At 38.4% G+C, this 21556-nt stretch overlaps 1 protein-coding gene, 1 long non-coding RNA gene and 1 pseudogene across 5 annotated transcripts; all 3 read right to left on the minus strand.

The window, feature by feature from the left end:
* Positions 1-419: 419 nt before the first annotated feature.
* On the minus strand, positions 420-3375 carry LOC144658388 (uncharacterized). The gene is made up of 3 exons (XR_013571687.1): positions 3238-3375; positions 1157-1274; positions 420-518 (listed from the first exon to the last, which is right to left on the minus strand). It is a non-coding gene; the product is annotated as an uncharacterized LOC144658388 (long non-coding RNA).
* A 1407-nt stretch (positions 3376-4782) lies between these two features.
* LOC144658281 (uncharacterized) lies at positions 4783-9027 on the minus strand (annotated as a pseudogene). The gene is made up of 5 exons (XR_013571663.1): positions 8870-9027; positions 6943-7208; positions 6196-6313; positions 5031-5532; positions 4783-4999 (listed from the first exon to the last, which is right to left on the minus strand). The product of XR_013571663.1 is annotated as an uncharacterized LOC144658281 (transcript).
* A 4048-nt stretch (positions 9028-13075) lies between these two features.
* LOC144658278 (uncharacterized) lies at positions 13076-21556 on the minus strand. 3 transcript variants are annotated; one of them, XM_078518683.1, is made up of 4 exons: positions 21416-21556; positions 17544-17809; positions 16856-16973; positions 13076-14440 (listed from the first exon to the last, which is right to left on the minus strand). In XM_078518683.1, the coding sequence occupies exons 2-4, from the start codon at positions 17721-17723 to the stop codon at positions 13971-13973; spliced, it is 768 nt and encodes a 255-aa protein (XP_078374809.1). In that variant the 5' UTR covers positions 17724-17809; positions 21416-21556; the 3' UTR covers positions 13076-13970. The 3 variants fall into 3 exon arrangements, with proteins under 3 accessions (XP_078374809.1, XP_078374808.1, XP_078374810.1); XM_078518682.1 differs by lacking the exon at positions 21416-21556 and adding an exon at positions 20096-20797; XM_078518684.1 differs by lacking the exon at positions 21416-21556 and adding an exon at positions 19182-19386.

The raw sequence follows: 21556 nt of genomic DNA on the forward strand, positions 1-21556 counted from the left end.
GCTAAAGTTTTGGCCGTGTTACGGCTAACGGGTTAACCCCATTGAGACAGTCTATGAAGTACGTCGTATATACACTTGTCAGGCGTACCACGCGTAGACATCAGCGCAAGTCTGCCCGGCGTTATTGTCCTCGGTGCAGTCAGTCAAGTCTTGTCCATACCAAATGTGAAACTCTTGACCAACAGACACTGACAGCGGAGTGGGAAGTTGGTTGAACACAAGTTCTGTGGATTTGACACCAATTCCATTGAATTCCATATGAAGAATATCTGCTTCTACAACCAGAAACATCTCTTAAGTAATCAGCAAGCAAAAGAGCTTTCTTCTTTGGGTACGTTATAGCGGTAAGTAGCCTCTTGTCTTCAAGATTGGGGTGGTCGCAGCCCCAGTAGGAAGGTGGATTATGTGAACAAGTTTGAACGTGTAGACGAGGCCGCTTTCTTTGATGTGAAAAGTCCCGTATGTTTCATCTCGAGCTCCAAAGCAAACGGGAACATTGTTTATCTTTTTCCAGTTCTCTGAAATAAATTCAAACCAGTTAAATAAAATGAGCTGTAGTGTTTTAGTATACCGGGAATTATTTTCTTTTAAAAATGCACCTGAGCGTTCTCTGGATAAAAATAGGGAAAATGTACCAAGCTTTAAGCTGCCTTTCGCTGACATCGAAGGGTAGCAATGAATGGCGTTCATCGTCCTTTAGTCATTCATATTTACCCTTTGAACATTTAAGATGACTGGCTTTTATTTCCTTTATATCTTTTCTTTTAAATAAGACCGGAACATTTTTTACCATTCACTAAAAGTTACCATTACAGCAAGAAACCCAAAAGTGTGACTGACAGCTTTTAATCTATTGACATTCTTTCGTGTACTTTTAATCCAATCAAAAGTCAACTGGAAGCTGTCCTCGGCTTCTGAGAATGACTGCACGAAGGAATGTGATTGAGTTAAATTAATGTGGTCACCCTTCTGGGCCTCTTGCTGTAATAACTTATTTACACAGATTTACGCCCTCTATATTATGCGAACTGGCGTCTTACTGATGTCTGAAATTGTCCAATAAGAACACAATTAACTTCTCAGTTATGAGCCTTTTTTCTTCTCTTTTAAGTCATAAAAAGTCATTCTGAAAACAAAAACTGCACAACACGCGCACCTTTTTCGCAATGTTCGCCCACAAAACCAGAACTGCACAAACAGCGATATCCCTTGTCCGTAAATCCTGACTGACAAGTTGCGTTGTTGTAACAGGGAGTGTTCTTGCCACAAGTGTTCTTAAACAAGAATACAGAAAAGAAGGAAATCCTTTACCTTGTTAGCTCTAACATAGATCAACATTTAATTTGACCTTAAATTTCAATACAAAATGAAGCATACATATCATTGCAGTCAACAATCTCTTAAAGGACACTGTCCCGTCCCTGCTGTTTTCAACCATTGTATTGTATAAACCAAGCTCCCCTTTCGACAGACACCTCTCTTAGACGGGCAGAAAAAGCCGGTCCCGACGTTGTCCATTTAGGAGAGAGAGAGTTGATTTTATTAGCTGAGAATTTCACTACGACAATCTGATTAATTGAGCTACTCGTATACTACCGTCCGTTAGTATACGAAATCGCGCTTGCGCAGAATGTGAAAAGATTATATTATACCAAGAAATGCTCTCTTATTTATACTTTAAAACGTAGAAATTATTAGAAGTCGTTCATTTATTCAAAGGTGCAGTAAAAAACCTCTTATTTTAAAGTATCACCACCTTCGCGCCGCGATAAAGGTAAGCGTTGTCATTTATCAGGTCTCTATCATGTTCCAGGTGAGTAGAATTATTCAGCTCACAAGACTAGAGTGGCACAAACGTCTAAAGGAAAAATCGTCCTAAATTTAAATTAAACGTGTAAGTCAGGTCAATTATTTATTTATTTTTTACACGGGAAAAAGTTTGAAAGTAAAAATACCATCATTGCTCCTGGGATAGAATGGTAACTTGCCTGTAAACTCGTCCTAATCTCCCACGTCTCTAATCAATTTACACGTCTCATTTTATCGTCCTTAATTTATACTAGTCGTAATTTTAAGACTTTTTCACCACTTAAATTCCTATTAGACGGTAAGACGGAATTTCTTCTGAGAATATTTTCCCGTCTTCTAATATGAATTCGCTGTTAAAATATTAGCTAATCATTTAATATTTTGTCAATGGTCTCTTTTTGTTTTATGACATTGAAAGCGTGTTCACATTGCATAGCTCGTTATATCCACAGTAAGCGTTCCATGAATTTTCAAATTTGCATTTCGAAATATGTCACCTGACACTTTGAAGCAGGACTTTCTGTAGAAATAAACTAAATCTTTAACATGTCTAAAATGTCTTTTTCAACTAATTTACATTAAAACCACGAAGAAACATTTACTTTGTTTTGCTGATGATTGAAGTGACATCGAAACGACGGGAAGCATGAAGTTTTAATATTTCTACTGAAGTTTTTTGATAAACGTATAACGTAGTGTTAAAAAATAAGTAATGAAACTATTTGACATGCATGCAAATACACCTTACCTTAGAGCCTGGGGATATTTGTGAAAGAACTAAACACAATGACTCAATATCACAAATTCACCTGCTGCATGGTAGTAATTTACAGGTAAAAATATTTTGTTAATTTTACCCGAGTATGGGGACTTTTCCTTCAGAGCTGGTCTACTGTAGACTACTCGCGCTCGACGTCTATGAGAAACAGTCAATTTTTCTCGAACATTTTTTTTAAGTTAACTTAATCTTAAAACATATGTCTAAAGATATCTACGCAGAAACAGATACTTTGCCTTAATATCGACGATAGTTTTATCGTAACGTCGGCAGCATTAAACTTTTAATATTTCTATAATGAAATTTTTCAGTAAAACTTTGATCATACGATGAATCTTTAGCGTTAAAAAAAATAAGTAATGAAACTATTTCTCATTCAAATTTACCTTAAGTGAGGATGTTTGACAAATACTGAACACAGTAAAACATAAATATTGTCAGTTTCAACCAGTTTTACGTAAGGGTAATGTTTCAGTTTTTTTCAAAATCGTTTACATAAAAATAATTGGTATTTGACTTAGACCCTTCAGAGCTGATCTACTGAAACAATTAGACTACTCGCTTTCAATTTTTTAAGCGATAGTCAACTCGTTTGCGCCTCGTTGACTACATAACACAAATATTTGTGTAGAAAGAAAATTCGGACTCACCTTTCGCGCGCGTTGGATAAGTAATCATAGAAATCCATGACGCAAAAAACAACAGCAAAGTGAAATTCATTCTTACACCAAGACGTAGATGTCTTCAGCCTTTATGTAGAAAGACAATTCAAGAAAATCTGGGCCAGAACAACACCAGTGATGCGTATTCGAAGCAGTAGTATCGAGCCAATAAACCGACTAAGTTAAGTTCGCTGAGGTTGAAAGCTGTCAAAAATAATTTATGGCTGTAGAATTGCAATTCACAGCTGTCAGAAGACTGACTTTTCCTTGTTTTAGTTAGACTTCCCGTTTTTATTATGGATTTATAAAGAGCGAGTAGGCATTTTTATTGATAAATTTGTTATTTTTTATTTTATTTTATATTTTATTTATTACTGTAGGTGCTTGTAGGAAACTCGTTACATTTGGCAACATTTCCATTCCAAACGTAAATTGTTCATAAAGCAGCAGAGGATTCCTAGATACCGAGTCAGGACTCGAGCCAGGACTCGAGCCAGGATTCGAGCAAAGAATTCGAGCCAAGACTTGAGCCGGGATTCTAAGAGTGCTTCGGCCAGGTTAGCTTCTTGAAGACCAGTTAGTTTTCACTCCGGTTTGCTCGCGGTTAGCTTTCACTTCGGTTTGCTCGCGGTTAGCCTTCACTCTGGTTTAATTTGCCTACAGTTAACTTTTACTCCGGTTTGTTTGCAGTTAACTTTTACTACGGTTTACCGGCAGTTAGCTTTTACTGCGGTTTCTTTGCAGTTAGCTTTTACTGCGGTTTCTTTGCAGTTAGCTTTTACTGCGGTTTCTTTGCAGTTAGCTTTTACTGCGGTTTCTTTGCAGTTAGCTTTTACTGCGGTTTGTTTGCATTTTTTGTTAGCTTTTACTCCAGTTTGCTTGCAGTTAGCTTTTATTGCGGTTTGCTTGTGGTTAGCTCTCACTCTTGTTTGCTTGCGGTTTGCTTTCACTCCGGGTTGTTTGTGGTTAGCTTGCACTCTAGTTTGCTTGCTGTTAGCTTTTACTGCGGTTTGCTTGTGGTTAGCTTTTACGCCGGTTTGCCTGCGGTTAGCTCTCACTACGGTTCGCTTGCGGTTAGCTTTTATTTGTTGGTTGGGGCAATACTATATATATATATTTACTATATGTAGTGTACAAATTGCATGAATTTTATAGCAACAAGAACTTTTACAGTTTCACATTGTTCAAAAACTGAAAATAGTTCTGACAAGAGTCCTGAGCTCAAGTCCTGGCTCGAGTACTAGCTGAAGTCGTAGTTCGAATCCTGGTAGCATTCACACCATAAATCCATTTTATTCGGAATTTAAAATGTTTCCAGTAAAATTTTAGGAAACCTTGGACAGATTTGTTGCTTATATCATTAATCGTTTTGAAGTTACATATCTTCAAAGTTGGGGAGGGGCTCCAAAACACATCCCCCCCCCCCCACCCTCCCCCACCGTATGATTTAACGTTTACGTTTTGATATCGAAGACTTTTTAATGGAAAAATTCTGTTCTGATACTGTTGTTATTTCATATAATGAACAAAAAGAACAAAGATAACAAATTATCCGGTGTTCTAATCTGTTGTGACTACAAGTTTCTATTTCTAGATCATAATTTTCAAGTCGAAGTTTACTTTCATTATTTTTGTACAAAATCTAGAAAGGGAATATTAAATTTAGTTGCTAATTAATCAAATGTTTGCACTTTTTAAGTTGACGTTCAAAAACGTTTCTCATGTCCATATAATTGGGTTTAATAAACCAGGATCAATATAAAGTACGTAGTGTTGTGGGGGGATCAATATAAAGTACGTAGTGTATGCACATGTCAGGCGTACCACGCATAGACATCAGTGCAGGTCTTGCCGCTGTTATTGTCCTGTGAGCAATCTTTCAAGTCTTGTCCATACCAAATTTGAAACACTTGGCCAACAGACACCGACAGCGGGGTGGGAAGGTTGTTGAATACAAGTTCTGGGGAGTTGACACCAATTCCAGCAAGCTGATATAAATAATATTTGTGTCCACAATCATAATCATCTTTTGAGTAATCCGCAAGCAACAGAGCAGTCTTGTTCGGGTACGTTATGACGGTCAGTAGCCTCTCGTCTCCAAAACTAGAGTGGGTACAGCCCCAATAGGCCATGCTGGTGCCTTTGGGTTACAGCTTAAGATACCACTACTGTGAACAAGTTTGAACGTGTAGACGAGGCCGTTTTCTTTCATGTTAAAAGTCCCGTATGCGTTATTTCGAGCTCCGAAGCAAACGGGAGCATCGTTGATCTTTTTCCAGTAATCTGAAATAAATACATACCAGAAAAATAGAAAAAGAAATAGGTTTAGTTTGTATTGGGGATCATTTCCGATTGAAAATTCCCGAATAGTTCTTTGGCTAAAAAGATAAAAATACTTCGAGCTTAAGGCTGTCTTAGGGTAGTAGACGGATGGCAAAAGAGCGTGTTCGTCGTCCGTTCGCCATTCATATTCACCCTTATATAGCTGCCTGGCCTTTTTTTTTTACTCTCTTTCTCTCCTTTTTTCTTTGAAAAATACGACTGACACGTACAAATTTATAACTGTTTTACACAGATTTACAGCCTCAATGTTACCAACTGGCTATTAACTAGGCGTGAAGAAATCAATCAATTTTGTATGACTCACAGAACACTTTTTCTCTTTTAATTCGCTTTTAAAATTTAATTTCAATGTCTGACTCGCGACCGGCCTTTCCACAGGTTTCACGGTGTTGCACCGCGCCTTTTAGTCAAGCATAAACCAGTTATACTTCTTGGCGGGGGCAACTGCCCCCGCTGCCCCCCGCTAGGTACGGCCCAGGTAAAGCTTCTTGGTCTAGTTATAAGCTCTGTGGGCGCCTTGTTAATGACTGAAATTGATCAGCAGTCACACAATCAACATCCAAGTTATTAGCCTTATGAACAAAAACAACACATCACAGGTACCTTTGTTGCAGTATTCGCCCGCGAAACCAGGCGTGCACAAACAGCGGTATCCTTTCTCAGTAAATCCTGACTGGCAAGTCGCGTTGTTGTAGCAGGGAGACTTCTTTCCACAAGCGTTCTTAAACAAAAAGACAGCAGAGAAAAATGCTTTACCTTATTTGCTCTAACCGTGATCAACTTTTTCTTCACTCTAGACAAGCTTTAAAATGCCAGCTTTATCAAAAGTATTAGACCAAAACTCGAAAAGTGAGATAATGGGCCATTTCCGAGTTACCCCCTGCCTCTGGTTCAAAATGAGTCTACGTGCGAAGACAAGAACTGCAAGGCTGACACTACGTAGAAATTAAAAAAAAAAAATAATAATAACGGGACAACGACATGATAGGGTCCAAACTGAAAGTCAAAAATGCAAACTCGAACTATTCGTATGAAAAAGAGTTTCGCCTACAGGTCTTTTTTGATGCAAATCAAACTCATTTTGATTTGAATAGTTTCGCATGCAGACTCATTTTGATACAGAGGCAAAGGGTAACTCGGGAATGGCCTATTCTTCTTCAGTTACTGTTTGCCAAAATTTAATGGTTCATCAACATCTACTAAATAATGATACATTTTTCTCGTCAAAATACCTGTCTGTCGATATAATATTATTGTTAAACCACATGCAAAGAAACCTATAGTCATAATTTGTTATTTTAACAAATGAGTGCAAAAAAGTTAAAAACTCTATGCTTTAAGTATTGTTACCTTCGCGCCGCGATAAAGGTAAGCGTTGTCATTTGCCAGGTCTCCATCATGTTCCTGGTGAGTAGAATTATTCAGCTCACATTCCTGTTGTCCTGTTGCACTGTCTGGATCTTTTTTAACGTTAAAACTGACACAGTCGTCATGTTGGTAGCAAAGAAGTTCACAGAAGTCCAAGGCCATGACATGCACGGTTTTTATTCTGTTGTTATTCAAACGTCTGTCAGCAAAGAAGTAATAGCTTGGGAAGTACAGTTCACGATTTCGTTCTAAAATGAGATGAGAAAAATATAAAGAACGAAAGTTCTTATTTTCTTTTAAAGTGGGTATGGCCTGACCATTCTCGCTCTAAATTGTCGGTCGCTCATATCAAGGCGTCAACAGCTGTCAAACAACCTGCTCATATGCTCATACGTTTTTGCCAAGCATATTCTTTAACAAAAAATTATGTTAAAACATTAGCCGAAGCAACTTATGTCATAGTTTTTCAATGGTTTATTTTGGTTTTATGATCAGATTTGAAAGCCGTTTGTCGAGATTGCATGTCGCTTGATTCCACAGCCATGAATTCCAAATTTACGCTTCGAAAAGTGCTTAATGTGTCACACTAATAAGCAGAACTTTCTGTTAAAATAAACTGAATCTTTAAAATGTCTTTAATGTCATTTAAAACTAATTTATATTCAAATTACGAAGGAGCACTTACTTTGTCTTGATCGAAGATGATGGAAGTATCATCGAAACGACGGACAACATTAGTTTTAAAATTTTACTGGTTGCTCATTGCTTTATACGTAAACCATTAGCGTAAAAAAACAAGTAATGAAACCGTGTTTGATATGCAAATACATCTTAACTGAGAGCCTTAGAGAATTGACAAACAATACATTGCTCAAGCCCAATATCACAAATCCACCTGCTTCATGTCATAACTTTCTCCATGTTTTATAGTTTTCAATGTTCAGGTAAAAAAATATATTTATAATTTCGTCGGAGTTAGGAAATGTTTTATTTTTTGTCAGCTTGGTCTAAAAAAAGTAGGTTTTGGACTGCAATGATCCAGAGCTGATAAACTAAAACCAAAAGACTACTCGTACTCGTTTGTCATGAATGATATTCAACTAGCCCATAGTTAAGAGAGGCCGGGGACATGGTTATGAAGCCCGGCAAAGTTCTTTGTTATGGTTTTTGTTTACTATTTTGGAAGTTGACGGTGCACAAAACCTGACAAAATACAATAGGTAGTTACGTATGTTCATGCAACTAACCAATGAAAACATTTCGATTAGGTTACTCATGCAAAGTGTGTGAGCGCCAAACAAAAGATGTGCACTGTCATGGACCTTTCAACCTAGATCCTTGCCTCTTTGTTTGCTCCTTTGATGTTTGCCGGGCTTCCTAACCATTTCCCTCTATTAACTATGACTACTCTTGAAATTTTTGTTTAAATGAACTAATTTTTCAACGTGTCTTTTCTACTATATACTGTTTCCATCTATTTAAATTCAAAGCTCGAATAAACAGTCACTTTGCCTTAATTATGATAGTAGTATCATCGAAATGTCGGACAACATTAGTTTTAATATTTCTACTGAATTTTTTCAGTAAACCTGTCATCATATGATAATTCTTAAACATTTAGAAAGTAACGAAATTCAAATTTTCCTTAACTGAGAGAAGTTTGAAGAACTGAACTGGACACAGTGATCAGCATTGCAAACCCATCCAAATAACTTCTAGCCCCAGGTTTCGAAATTTTCAATTTACAAGGTAAAAATATATTGACAATTTCACCTGACTAAGGGGGATGTCAGTATGGTCTACACAAAATTGTACCTTTTGGACTGCGATCTTTTAGAGCCGATGCACTAAATTAATTAGACAACTCACCCTCGTTGACTACATAAAACACAAAAAAAGTCTAACTCACCCTCTGCGTGCGTTGGGTAAGTTATCATTGAAATCCATGACGCGAAAACCACCAGCAAAGAGAAATTCATTTTTACACCACAACGTGGATGTCTTCAGTTTTTATGTCAAAGACAATTCAAGACGATGCTGATTTGGTGCAACACTAGTGATGTGTATTCGAAGTTGCTTCGAGCCGATATACCGGTTGGAAGCTGTCAAATTTTATTGATACCTGTAAAATTGCAATTAACACCTGTCAGACTCCTCCTTCTTTGGAAGTCTTCCTGTTTTATCGTGGATTTTTGAAGATCGAATAAGCACTTTTATTAATATAGGCTTTTTTTTGTTTTGTTAATTTATTTGTGCTGCAGTTTTGTCAACTACGCTTGTAGGAAGTCATTACATTTGCAACATCGGTTTCAAACGTAAATTTTTCATTAAAAAAGTATCCATAACATTAATATGAAAGAAGGTTAAGTCTGCGTTCGAGCCAAGTGGTCAATCAAGCCGGAGTTTATCCCGGTTTCTGTAACATGCAGCGACAAAAAATATTTCTACACCCCCCTGGATGGGATGCTAGTCCATCACAGGGTTACCCCAAGATTTTAATTCGCCGGTTCCCATTTATACACCTGGGTGGAGACAGGAGAGAGGCGTTATGAGAGAAAAGTGTCTTGCCTAAGACAACACAAAGACCCCAGTCAGAGCTCGGGTCCACACCACTCGATCTGGAGTCCAACACAGTAACTATTAGGCCATCGCGCCTTCGATGACAAGACATGAAACAAATGTAGCAGGCTGTTAAATTTATCGGCCCACCAGCTGTACGAAGCTAAAAAGACTTTACCGTTGAGTATGAATACCTAAACTTAGTGGTTCTAATTGGTAATTAAATTGATATACGACAACATAAATATTTATACATTGAAAGCACTTTGTGTTTCAAAAGTATTCTTGAGTGAACGTAAAACAAAAATCTTTAATACAGCGCAAATAACTAGTTTCCATTCCTGAAAAGTTTAAAATGTTCCACGCATGCATTTACAACACATGTAGGGAAAGGTTCGAAATTCACCTGATATCGAGCTTAAACTTTGTGGGATTCAACACTAGTCTACATAGATCATGGTCACCTGTCCGTTTTTTTTGTTTTTGTTTTGTTTTTGTTTTTTATTTTTTAATAAGGATACAAAGATGGCCCAAGGTACACAGTGTTTTATTAGTATCCCATGTGAGGAATTTTCGTAGAATTTGTTTTTTGAATTATTCCTAAGATACCTGGCAGTTTATTTTACTGAACAATATGTAATTTAAGAGATGCACATAGTAGGCTGAGAAGCGTGCGTTGGCGTTTAAATTTTTGAATATATTTCTTGTAAATTTTCACTATGACTTAGTCGTGCCGATAACTAATTGCAAAACGACTTATGCCTAGAGATCCTTGATCAGATAGCTTTGTGTGCATAAGCAGCATGAGAGCAAACGTTGACACACACCTTTTTTACCAGCGTTTATTTAGAATGACCACCATGCAAGCTCTCTACATAATATAATAATTAACTTTACATAGTAGTCAAAAGAATTTTTTAAAACGGAGTGATGATCACAAACACAAAAGACACCCTGCTTTGAAATAAAAAAAAAAAAACTTTCTCCCAACATGTACTATAGCTACTGCAGATGTAAGGAAACTAGTAAAGAGGACATGTAATTTTGAAAAAGTGGACTTATAAGCATTTTGAGTATAAATATTGGGTCCACAAATTTTCTTGGATGATACAATTTTTAACTATAACATTGTAGCGAAATTCGCCAATGTGCAAGAGAGAACGTTTTAACGCTTTCCTCACGCGAATATGCAAATTTCAACACTACAATGATAAAACACTGCCAATATCATTCATAACTAATTAACAATTAAATAAATTTTTGTCAAAACGTTTGTTTAATAGACTTGTAGAATTTTTCGCAAAAAATGAATTTATTTATTTCTAGGTGAACTAGAAACACATTGCTCGAAAAAATTGACCTACCGGTGTAATTCTCACAGTGGTGTATGAAGACTGCAGAGGGAAATGCGACAGCGAGAAAATTCGACGGAAAATATGAATGGTGGGGATGATCGAGCAATAAGAAGGTAGACTTCGTATGTAGCTTTCTCTCTCTGAGAGAAAGCTACATACAAAGCCTATAGCCTATACAAAGGAGAGAGTGTAACGCTTTTAAGAGCAATGATAAATAGCTTGGTCACAACCCAAAGGTAACTACAAGAAAATGAACAGATGGAGACTTTTTTATATAGTATTGTTACGCGCTTTTGAGCATATTTTTATGAAAAGGGCGCGTTATTATTTTTTTTTTTTTAATTATAATTAAAATTATGTTGCTCGAGAATAACCAGTTTTAATTTAGTATCCGGAACATTATACACGTTTTATATTCATATTAGCGTTAGAAGACTACAAGAGGAAAATGCGACAGAGAGAAAACTCGAAGGGCAACATGAACTGGCAATTTTTTTTTTTGGTTTTGTTTTTGTGGGGGTATCATCGGTAGAATAAAGCCTTCGTATGCAACGTTTTCAAGAGCAATGACAAATAGCTTGTCACGAAGAAGATAACTCCAAGATAATGAGCAAATGTTTTAAATCTTACACATTAAGGTTTTTTGGCAGAAGAGAGAACGGAATGTTGGCCATTTATTTTAAAGGCCCATTAAGTATTAGTAAGTTATATCCATTATACTTGTGGTAACCACAGGTTAGAAAGTGCGGGCCTCGATGCAGTTAAGAGAAGGTACTGGGAGGAAAGTGTTTTTAAATCACTGGACAAAAGAAATTTATTCCGAGTAAGGTCGAGTAACCCGTCACGCTTAAGTCACGAATGTTTTTTTATCGTTTCCTATTGCCGCGAACCAATCAGAGTTGTTTTTTTGATTAACAGTTTTGAGAAGTGTAGTCGAGCACGCGGTGTGAATTGAGATGTGATTTTCCTCCGTCGGCAAACGCCGACGGAGGAAACTGTTGTCAGTGTTATAAGGAATTTCTCGAGAATAACCGTTGTTGGAATCATTCGCTTTGCCGTAGTTTATCTGTGATACAATCACAGCAGATCTTCTCAAAAGCAACACCGGTACCTATAAAACAACGTCTGCAAAACGTAATGTCTGCAAGACAGAAGCCTAGCTCGATCTAATGTGACAAACTGTTGATTTTTCACATTCTTATCGCTCTTGGAGACAAGATTTTTCTCTTCCGGTGTTACGACAAACTGTCGTGATTGACACATTTTTTGCATTCCGATCGTTCTTAGTGGAAGAACAAAATTTTCAACTTCCGGTTTGCAGATAGCCTTTAAAAACGTGGCGCGCACGCGTAATACGCAATCCGCTGGTCACTGTCAAGATTAGGGTTGCGGGCCTCTCTTGGGCCCGCAATAAAGAAAGCCATTATTAAGGCAGCCAAGTTAAATAGCGGGTGTTCGATTTACCTGTTTTTGCATACAGTCGACTCCCGATAACTCGAACCCTCGATAACTCGGACCTCCCGCTAACTCGAACAAATTTTCGTTTCCCTTCAGGTCTTTTTCTATAAAATTTTGGCCTCGATCGATAATTCGAACCATGTCTGCCAACACGTAACAAGTCAAAGCTAACGGCACAGGGCACAGAGGAGTCAAGTTTGTCCGCAATTCAAAATCTCTACCGTGCAAAACGACCTTCAAAGCGATCGTGTAAGCGTACGTGATACAGCGCCGTCATGCGATACTTGTTTGCAGATCTTCTGGTGATATCGTATTCTGATAATGGTCGCCTGGGGCGAAAAAATCGTCCCCCTAAGGGCGTCGATTTTTTTTCGGAAAGCGAAGCTTTCCGACGAGGCACGAAGTGCTGACCTTACTGCCGGTCTCTATGGTAACGCCCACAAACATTGCTGTCTGCGGATGTCGCATGAGGGTACGAATACGATATCACCAGACCAGACGATCTGTAAACAAGTATAGCATGACGGCGTTGTATCACGAACAGCTTACTTTGAAAAGCTTTTGAAGGTCGTTTTGCACGGTAGAGATTTTGAATTGCGGACAAACTTGACTCCTCTGTGCCCTGTGCTAACGGTAGCAAACTGCAATAAAAAGATGAATTTATTTTGATATTAACACCTACACGAGTCAGTGCCACCCCCGAATGGCCCTCAAAACACGGAAGACTTTCAGGGATAATCCATAGTAATAAATAAGTTGAGAAGTGTCAGGGCGTATTGAAAGTAAATGGCATGAACTCTGTAGGAGAAGCCCGACGTTATTCTCTTTGAAACCTGCAAAGTTTGCAGTACACTGTACCTTAGCTTTTTCTGTTGCTTCGCTTTGTAATCTTTCACATTACGTTATGTTATGAATCAAACAGTAATTTAGAAATGTATTCTTCTATTTTCACTCGGCGTCTCTTTACTCTTAATTATTTTTGCAGATTACAGCCTCTATAAGTATACCACCACCTAAAAAACCGTAGTTAAACACGAAAACTCGTGCTTTTTCGGCCACGCCGATTAAAATGAAAGCATTAAAATTTTGGCACTTAGTGACCGTATTTACTCGAATAAGCGCCGCGGTGCTTATTAAATTTTTCGCGTCTCAAGTGCGGCGCTTATTCGAGGGCGGCGCTTATTTGAGGGCGGCGCTTATTTAAAATTTGGACGCCATAAAGAATCTGATCTTTTACAGTAATTGAAAATAGCGTCTTTTGATTGTCAGTCTTCGTCTCTTGCTGAAGAAAGAAGTAACGCTAGCTGTCTTGGCAAAGTTCACAGCCTTCACAACATTTACAGAGCTGCGTATTGCAAAAATGTTGGATAGAAGAACTAATGGGCGAGCGGTAAAACAATAACATTGAACTGCAAAACATCACTTTTGATGAAAAAGAAATTTCTAAGTTTGTTTAAGAGTTGCTTTGTAGTGCTGTTACTAGTAAAACCGTTTTTTCTCAAATAAGCGCCGCATCGGGACTGCGGCGCTTATTCGGGGGCGGCGCTTATTATCTTTTTTGTCCCAAATGCGGCGCTTATTCGAGGGCGGCGCTTATTCGGGGGCGGCGCTTATTCGAGTAAATACGGTATGCACATGTCAGGCGTACCACGCATAGACATCAGCGCAGGTCTTCCCGGCGTTATTGTTCTCGGTGCAATCTTTCAAGTCTTGTCCATACCAAATGTGAAATTCTTGGCCAATAGACACTGACAGCGGGGTGGGAAGTTTGTCGAACACAAGCTCTGGGGAGTTAACACCAATTCCAGCAATCTTATATAAATAATATTTGTTTCCACAATGATCAGAATCATCTCTTAGATAATCGGCAAGCAACAGAGCAGTCTTGTTAGGGTACGTTATGACGGTCAGTAGCCTCTCGTCTCCATACGAGGGGTAGTCACAGCCCCAGTAGGATGCTGGTGCATCTGCGGTACAACGTAAGGAACCACTCCTGTGAACAAGTTTGAACGTGTTGATGAGGCCGCTTTCTTTGATGTTAAAAGTCCCGTATGTGTTATTTCGAGCTCCAAAGCAAACGAGAGCATCGTTGATCTTTTTCCAAGTCTCTGAAATATAAACATACCAGTGAAATATAAAGAATAAGAAGTACGTGCAGAGGGTATCGGGGACTATTTCCGATTGAAAATACCCGAAACGTTCTTTGGCTAAAAAGAGAAAAATACTTCGAGCTTTCGGCTGCCTTTCTGCGGTCTTAGCTGGTCTTCGAAGCGTAGCCTGTGTACAGCCGTCCTGCTCCGCTGTAGGGGTTTTCTTGGAATGTGTGTTGGCCCTGTTGGTTAAACCTGTTGTAATTGCCTTTAATTAATGCGGATTCAGCGTGTTTTTGTGAGCATTCGAGTTTTATTTACAGCCTTTTTCTTATCCCTTGTTTTTGAAAGGCACAATATGCAGTAGATCTGTAGTTTGGTGAAGACTGTGGTCTAGAATAATTCTGCGCTGTAGTTTGAAACCACTGTAATTTGCCTCATCTTTCGTTAGTGCGCCGGGTTTGTTTAATTTGGCTATTTTTCTATTTTATCATGTGTTAAAGGTTTGGTTTGGAAGGACAAGCTATGAAATTTATCCGTGAAGGCGAATTACTACTTAATGGATTTAATAATTGTGATCCTGGACCCCGGGATGTAAACTGATACTGTTGCACGATGTATTTTACTAATGGCACATTTTAATATCTTGTCTGGCTTTGCAAAAGCTGTTAACGTTGTAGCTCTATTTCTAGAACGGAAAAGTTTTGAATTAGAGACCTTATGCTTCTTTCATTTTATTGATTTGGCGCTTTGTCTTTTAAGCTCGATGATGTTTTGTCTCCCTTGTTTGTTGTTTTATATTTGGAACCGCATGATTCAAATCTGCCGACCAGGATATGAGATACAATATTTTATGTGAAATTGAAATCGATAAGAGCAGGATACCGTAACGTGGTAAACGACGCCATAACACAGACGTCCCCTCTGCGATTTTTTTGAGTGGAGCGGGACGACTTTTCACAGGCTACGAAGGGTAGTAGATGAATGGCAAAAGAGCGCGTTCAACGTCCTTTCGCCTTTCATATTTACACTTATAGCTGCTGGCCACATTTTCCGAAGATGTTTTTTAATACTGTTTCTGGAGACATTCAAAGATGTTTCATCGACTTTTGACCCTTGCCAAAAAGTAGCATACATGTAGATGTATCATGTTCCAATGCTACCACCTCGGAGACCCAGGGGAGAGTGGGGGGAAAGAAACGCGAAACGGGGAAAGCGCGAAACTGCGCGCAAAAAAATTGGAAAAGTGTATGAGAAAGTGCCCGGGGAAAGTGTCTACCAGACCAGTTCAAAACCCGAATACTGCCCCCGAGGCAGAAAAATTTGATTCCCGAATCTGCCCAATCGGCGACGAGGTGCCACCGAAAGCAGCCGCTCGCCACCTGCGGCGCGGCGGAAGGGGAGTGCCTCCTGAGGAGGGGGTGCGAATGGGGGCACGAGTTGCCATCAGCGACACTTACTGTCGAGTCTCTCACTTCTGAGATAGGCCTCCCCCCCCCCGCCCAAGGGCGGGAGGTGATATGAATTTGTTGTTTTGTAGTTTCGCCCAGCTCATCCATCCACCAGACGCGCTGCACGCTGCACGCGAGCTCTGCCGGGGCGAAAATACTCTGTTGGATCGCGAAGCGTGATCCCCAGAAAACGACTCAAACAGCAGGCCGCAATCGCACACAACAACCGCAACGATCGACGACGACCACAAGAAGAATCTGCCGTGTCCGCGTGATGGCCGCAAACTTCGACGCACAGGGGAGGCACAGCGAACCCCCCGAGAAGGGAACAAGAAGACAGGAGGCGAGCGAACTGGGGACAACGGGGAACACACCAAAAGGATGAGTCAGGGGTCGCCGAGGGGAAAAAGGGAGACGCCCAACGGGAGGAGACGAGAGGGAACTGATCGAAGACACTCCCGGGACCAGTCAAACAACAAATGCATGCGCGCAGCGCGCAGGCCGCAGGCGTCTTCGCCCCCACTAACTGCCCCGGGTCTCCGAGGAGCAATGCTACCGGTTGCTTGCAGTTTTTGTGCAGCCGGAAAAGAAACCAATTCGCAATAACAAAAGCATTTGAACAAAAATGACTGGCACTGGCATTTCACACAATAAACGTTCTGACAATTTAAACTTAATTTACACAGATTTACAGCCTCTATATTACGAACTGGTATCTTATTAACTGGGCCCGAGGCAATCGATAAATGTTGTATGACTCGCAGAACTCATTTTCTCTTTTATTTCGCTTTTAAAATTTCAGTTCCATGTCTGACTCGCGACCGGCATTTCCAAAGGTTTCACTGTGTTGCGCCGTGCCTTTCAACAGCAAACTGTTAATGTTCTAAGCTCTATGAGCTTCTTGTCGATGACTGAAATGTAAGTTACAAAACTTCATTTAGAAAACAGTGCCTTACAAGCAAAAACTACTCAACACACGTACCTTTCTCGCAATGTTGGCCCTCGAATCCAGCAGTGCACAAACAGCGGTATCCCTTCTTTGTAAATCCGGACTGACATTTCGCCTTGTTGTGGCAGGGTGGGTTTTTTCCACAGGCATTCTTAAACGAGTAAAAAGGAAAGAAAGAAATGCTTTACCTACCTAGTTTGATCTTACTTTGATCGACTTTTAGTTTTCTCAGTTACTAGCGTGCTTTATCAAACGTATCAGACCAAAATTTGAAAAGTAAGAAAATTCTTTTCACTGTTCGCCAAGTATTTCATTTGGTGTTGAGTTTTCAGAAAATTTTGTTGTAAATCAACATAAAGACAGCATCTCCTAAATAATGATACATTTTTCTCGTCGAAATACCTGTCTGTCGAAAAGACACGGAAATCCTTTGTTAAATAACAGTAATAATTTGTTAATTTACCAAATGAGGGCAAACAATTTAAGAAACTCTAAAGCCTGGTTTTCACTAGCGACGCAAGCACAAGCGCAAACACAAGCGTGATCACGCAAAAAGGACAAATTTTGATCCTTGTGCTTGTGCCAAATGCAATGCGCTTGTGCTTTTGCTTGAGTCGAAGCCTTTTTCATAGAGAAATAAGAGCTTTTATCCTTGCTCTTGTGTTTGCGCTTGTGCTTGCGTCGCTAGTGAAAACCAGGCTTAGTTTGTATGTATTGTCACCTTCGCGCCGCGATAAAGGTAAGCGTTGTCATTTATCAGGTCTCCATCATGTTCCAGGTGAGTAGAATTATTCAGCTCACATTCCTGTTGTCCTGTTGCACTGTCTGGATCTTTTTTAATGTTAAAACTGACACAGTCGTTATGCTGGTAGCAAAGAAGCTCACAGAAGTCCAAGTCCATGACATGCACGGTTTTTATCCTGTGGTTCTTTAAACGTCTATCAGCAAAGAAGTAATAGCTCGGGAAGTACAGTTCACGATTTCGTTCTAAAATTAGATATAAAGAATATAAGAAACGCAAGATCTACTTTTCTTAAAAGTGGCCTGACTATTCTCGAGCCAATTTATCGGTTTTCCTTGAAAGCGTCAACAGCTCTCAAACAATCTGTTCATTTTTGCTACATTTTTTTCACGAAAGTCATATTAGCGACAAAAAAACCTCTAGGATAAGAAAGCGACATAAATAAAAAGTCTGACGGAAAACTCGTCTTAGGCGGAATATCGTCTTAAATTCAAATTAGACGTGAAAATTAGGCCGGTTTAAATTTCCACGTCTTTAACCAAATTACAAGTATCATTTTATGGTCTTCAATTTATACTGGTCGCAATTTTAAGACTGTTTTACCGTCCTTAATTTCGTATTAGACGGTATTCTTCAAGACGGAATTTTGTCTGAGACGATTATATTTTCCCGTCTTCTGATATGAATTCGTTAAATTACTTGTAAACCCATTTCATTTTTTTCCAAGCGTATTCTGTTAAAATATTAGCAACTCATACAATGTTTTTCAATGTTCTTTTTTTCGTTTTATGAGATTGAAAGCGTGTTCACTTTGCATGGCTCTAGATCTTTACATCCACTGCTAACTATAGCATGCCATTAATTTTCAAATTTGCATTTCGGAATGACACTTTAAAGCAGAACATTCTGTAAAAAAATAAACTAAATCTTTAAAATGTCTAAAATGTCTTTTTCTACTAGTTTATATTCAAACCACGAAGAAACAGCTACTTTGTGTCATTTTATGTGTTAAAACCCTGCGAGTTCGTGCTTTCATGTATGAAATATATGCAGGTTCGAGGTAACTATTATTCGAAGAAACGTGTAATAGCGTCAGTTTTAAATGTTGTACGAACACGGTCTTTCAATAAACCTTAAACGTAGTGTTAAAACATAAGTAATGAAACTGTTTGGTATGCAAAAACACCTTAACTAAGTTCCTGAGGATAATTGTGAAACAACTAAACAAAGCGGTCAATATCACAAATGTAGTCACCTGCTGCATATATGTAGTAACTTTATCCCTGTTGCTTTACTTTAAATTTACTGGGAAAAATATATTAATGATTTAATCCGAGTAAGGGGACTGTTCCTTCAGAGCTGTAGGCTAATCACCTTCAATGTTTATGAGAAATACTTAAATCGTCTCTAACTTTTTGTTTAAATAAACTAAATTTTTGACGTGAATAAATGTATGTTTTCATCTATTTATATTCATGCCATCAAAGCTCGAAGAAACGATTAATTTGCTAATGATGGTAGTATCATCGAAATGCCGGACAATATTGCTTTGACGTTTTCAGTAAAAATGATCGTATGATAAATATAAAAATGAAAATATTCCTCATACAAATTTACCTTAGGCGAGGATGTTCGACGAAAACTGAGCACAGTGATCATTATCTCAAATTCACCTGTTATAAACAAGTTATAAACTTCTCCATGTTCAGTAATTTTCAATTTTCAGGTAAAAATATATTAACAGTTTCACCCCAGTAAAGGAAATGTTTCAGTTTTTTTTTTTTCAACATGGTGCACATGCATAAAACTATATGTTTTGGACTGCGATCCGTCAGAGCTGATTCACTATCTCTCGGAGGATAATTGACAAATAACTAAACACAGCAATCAATATCACAAATTCACCTGCTGCATTCACTTTCTCCATGTTTTATTATTTTTAATTAACAGCTAAGGATATATTGTTAATTTCACCCGAGTAAGGGGACTGTTTCTTCAGAGCTGGTCTACTAAAAAAGTTACTGTAGACTACCTAGTTTTCTATGAAATTTAGTCATATGCATGTATGTAACTTTTTGTTTAAATAAACTTAATCTTTCGCGTATTTGAAATGCCTACTATACACTGTTTTCATCTATTTTTATTCAAGCTTGAAGAAGCAGTTTTGACTTAGCCTTGATAACGATAGTAGTCTCATCGAAATATCGGACAATATTACTTTTAATATTTTTCTTTGACGAAAAACTGAACACAGTAATCAATATTCCGAATTCACCTGTTATAAGTTACAAACTTCTCCATGTTTAGTAATTTTCCATTTTCAGGTAAAAAAATATATTGACAGATTCACCCCAGTAAGGGAAATGTTTAGTTTTTTCCAACATGGTTTACTTAAAGTTGTCAGAATTATTTGTTTTGGACTGCGATCCTTTAGAGCTGACTATTTATTTTTCGTTTTCTTTAAGCGATAGTCATCTCGTTTGCGCCTCTTTGACTACATAAGTGTGTAATAAAGAATGTTTTGGACTCACCCGCTGCGTGCGTTGGATAAGTCATCGTTGAAATCCATGACGCGAAAACCACTAGCAAAGAGAAATTCATTTTTACACCACAACGTGCATGCCTTCAGCTTTTTTGTCGAAATAAAAATTCAAGACAATGCTTGGTTATTAAGGTGGCTCGATACAGTTTCTTCTGGGCCATACCTTCAATTTGCAATTGGCCTTTAAACGATCTTCCCTGACTCGGATCGATATGAAAATTACACCATATATTGATTTTAGCTTGAAGTTTACTTTGATATATATTTTAAAGTAATCGATATTTCCATAGCAACGATAAACAGAAAACCGCTAATACAGTAAAACCTGATTTTCGCGTGAATCAGATTTGCCGCTTAAAAACTAATACCAGCATCTTAAACTATGATGTACTGCAAATGAAATATTCAAGAATTAAAATATTCTGTATGTTTGATTTCGAATAAATCACAATAAATGTTTCAGATTGTACTTTTGGTGTAGCGATAATAAATGAGCCAAGACACAAACACTACGTAGAGGAAGTAATCTCAAATAACGCCAAAGTGTGTACTAAAGTGACCTTTCGAAGTCGTGAAAGTTTTGTCGAGTTTCCACAACGCGATTCTGAGAATTTGTTTTTTTCTTACGACCACTCGTATTGCAATTTTCAGATAATTTTCGGTTTTAAGCGCTTGTTGAAAAATCTATAAAACGGCTCGATAGATTTACTTGCAAAGTTTTGATGAAATCATTGCATTTGGTAAACCCTGAAAAGAGGACCTCAATCAACTACAGGTGTTTTGGCCTGTTTAAGCTCCGATTTTGCACCAAAAACTGATTATGGTTTTCTCGATTAGCTCTGTCGGGATGCAACTGATACGCAAAATGAATAGTTATGTGAAAAAGTCAAACCTAGCTCTATCAGTTGCTTATCGCAAAAATCTGCTGACGTTCAAACTGACGACGTCACAAGTAGTTCATTGACTGCTCCTCCAAATGTCGACAAAAGTCGACTTTAGCAGTGAAAGAGTTAAAAGTACATAAAATTGTAGGTTTTGAACTACAATTCTTTACAGTTTCCACTAAAACAATTAGACTACTCGCCCTCGTTTTCTTTGAGCAAATAGTCAACTCGGCTGCGCCTCGTTGACTATTTACTCATAGAAAACTCGGTCTCGTAGTCTAATTGTTAAATAGACCATAGAAATGACGTCAGAAAATGTTGAAAATGTTTTGGTAGGACTGTCCCATCAACGAACAAGTGGAGGAAAGTACTGGAAATCGTTGCCAGCCACCTTAAAAAAACTGTAATTTTGAAGTGATTATCACCTTTGCCCCGCGATAAAGGTAAGCGTTGTCATTTATCAGGTCTCCATCATGTTCTATGTGAGTAGAATTATTCAGCTCACATTCCTGTTGTCCTGTTGCACTATCGGGATCTTTTTTAATGTTAAAACTGACACAGTCGTC

This window comes from Oculina patagonica, chromosome 6 (genome assembly GCF_052425735.1).
Source record: "Oculina patagonica isolate OP01 chromosome 6, crgOcupat, whole genome shotgun sequence".
NCBI lineage: Eukaryota > Metazoa > Cnidaria > Anthozoa > Scleractinia > Oculinidae > Oculina > Oculina patagonica.

What these genes read in the sequence shown, in the direction of transcription:
- LOC144658278 (XM_078518682.1), bottom strand. Translation starts at nt 20,165, where the DNA reads ATGAATTTCTCTTTGCTAGTGGTTTTCGCGTCATGGATTTCAACGATG. An exon ending in TTATCCAACGCACGCAGCGG is followed by an intron (nt 17,810 to 20,095) that starts GTGAGTCCAAAA and finishes ATCTAATTTTAG; the next exon opens with AACGAAATCGTGAACTGTAC. An exon ending in GGGCCAACATTGCGAGAAAG is followed by an intron (nt 14,441 to 16,855) that starts GTACGTGTGTTG and finishes TTTATATTTCAG; the next exon opens with AGACTTGGAAAAAGATCAAC.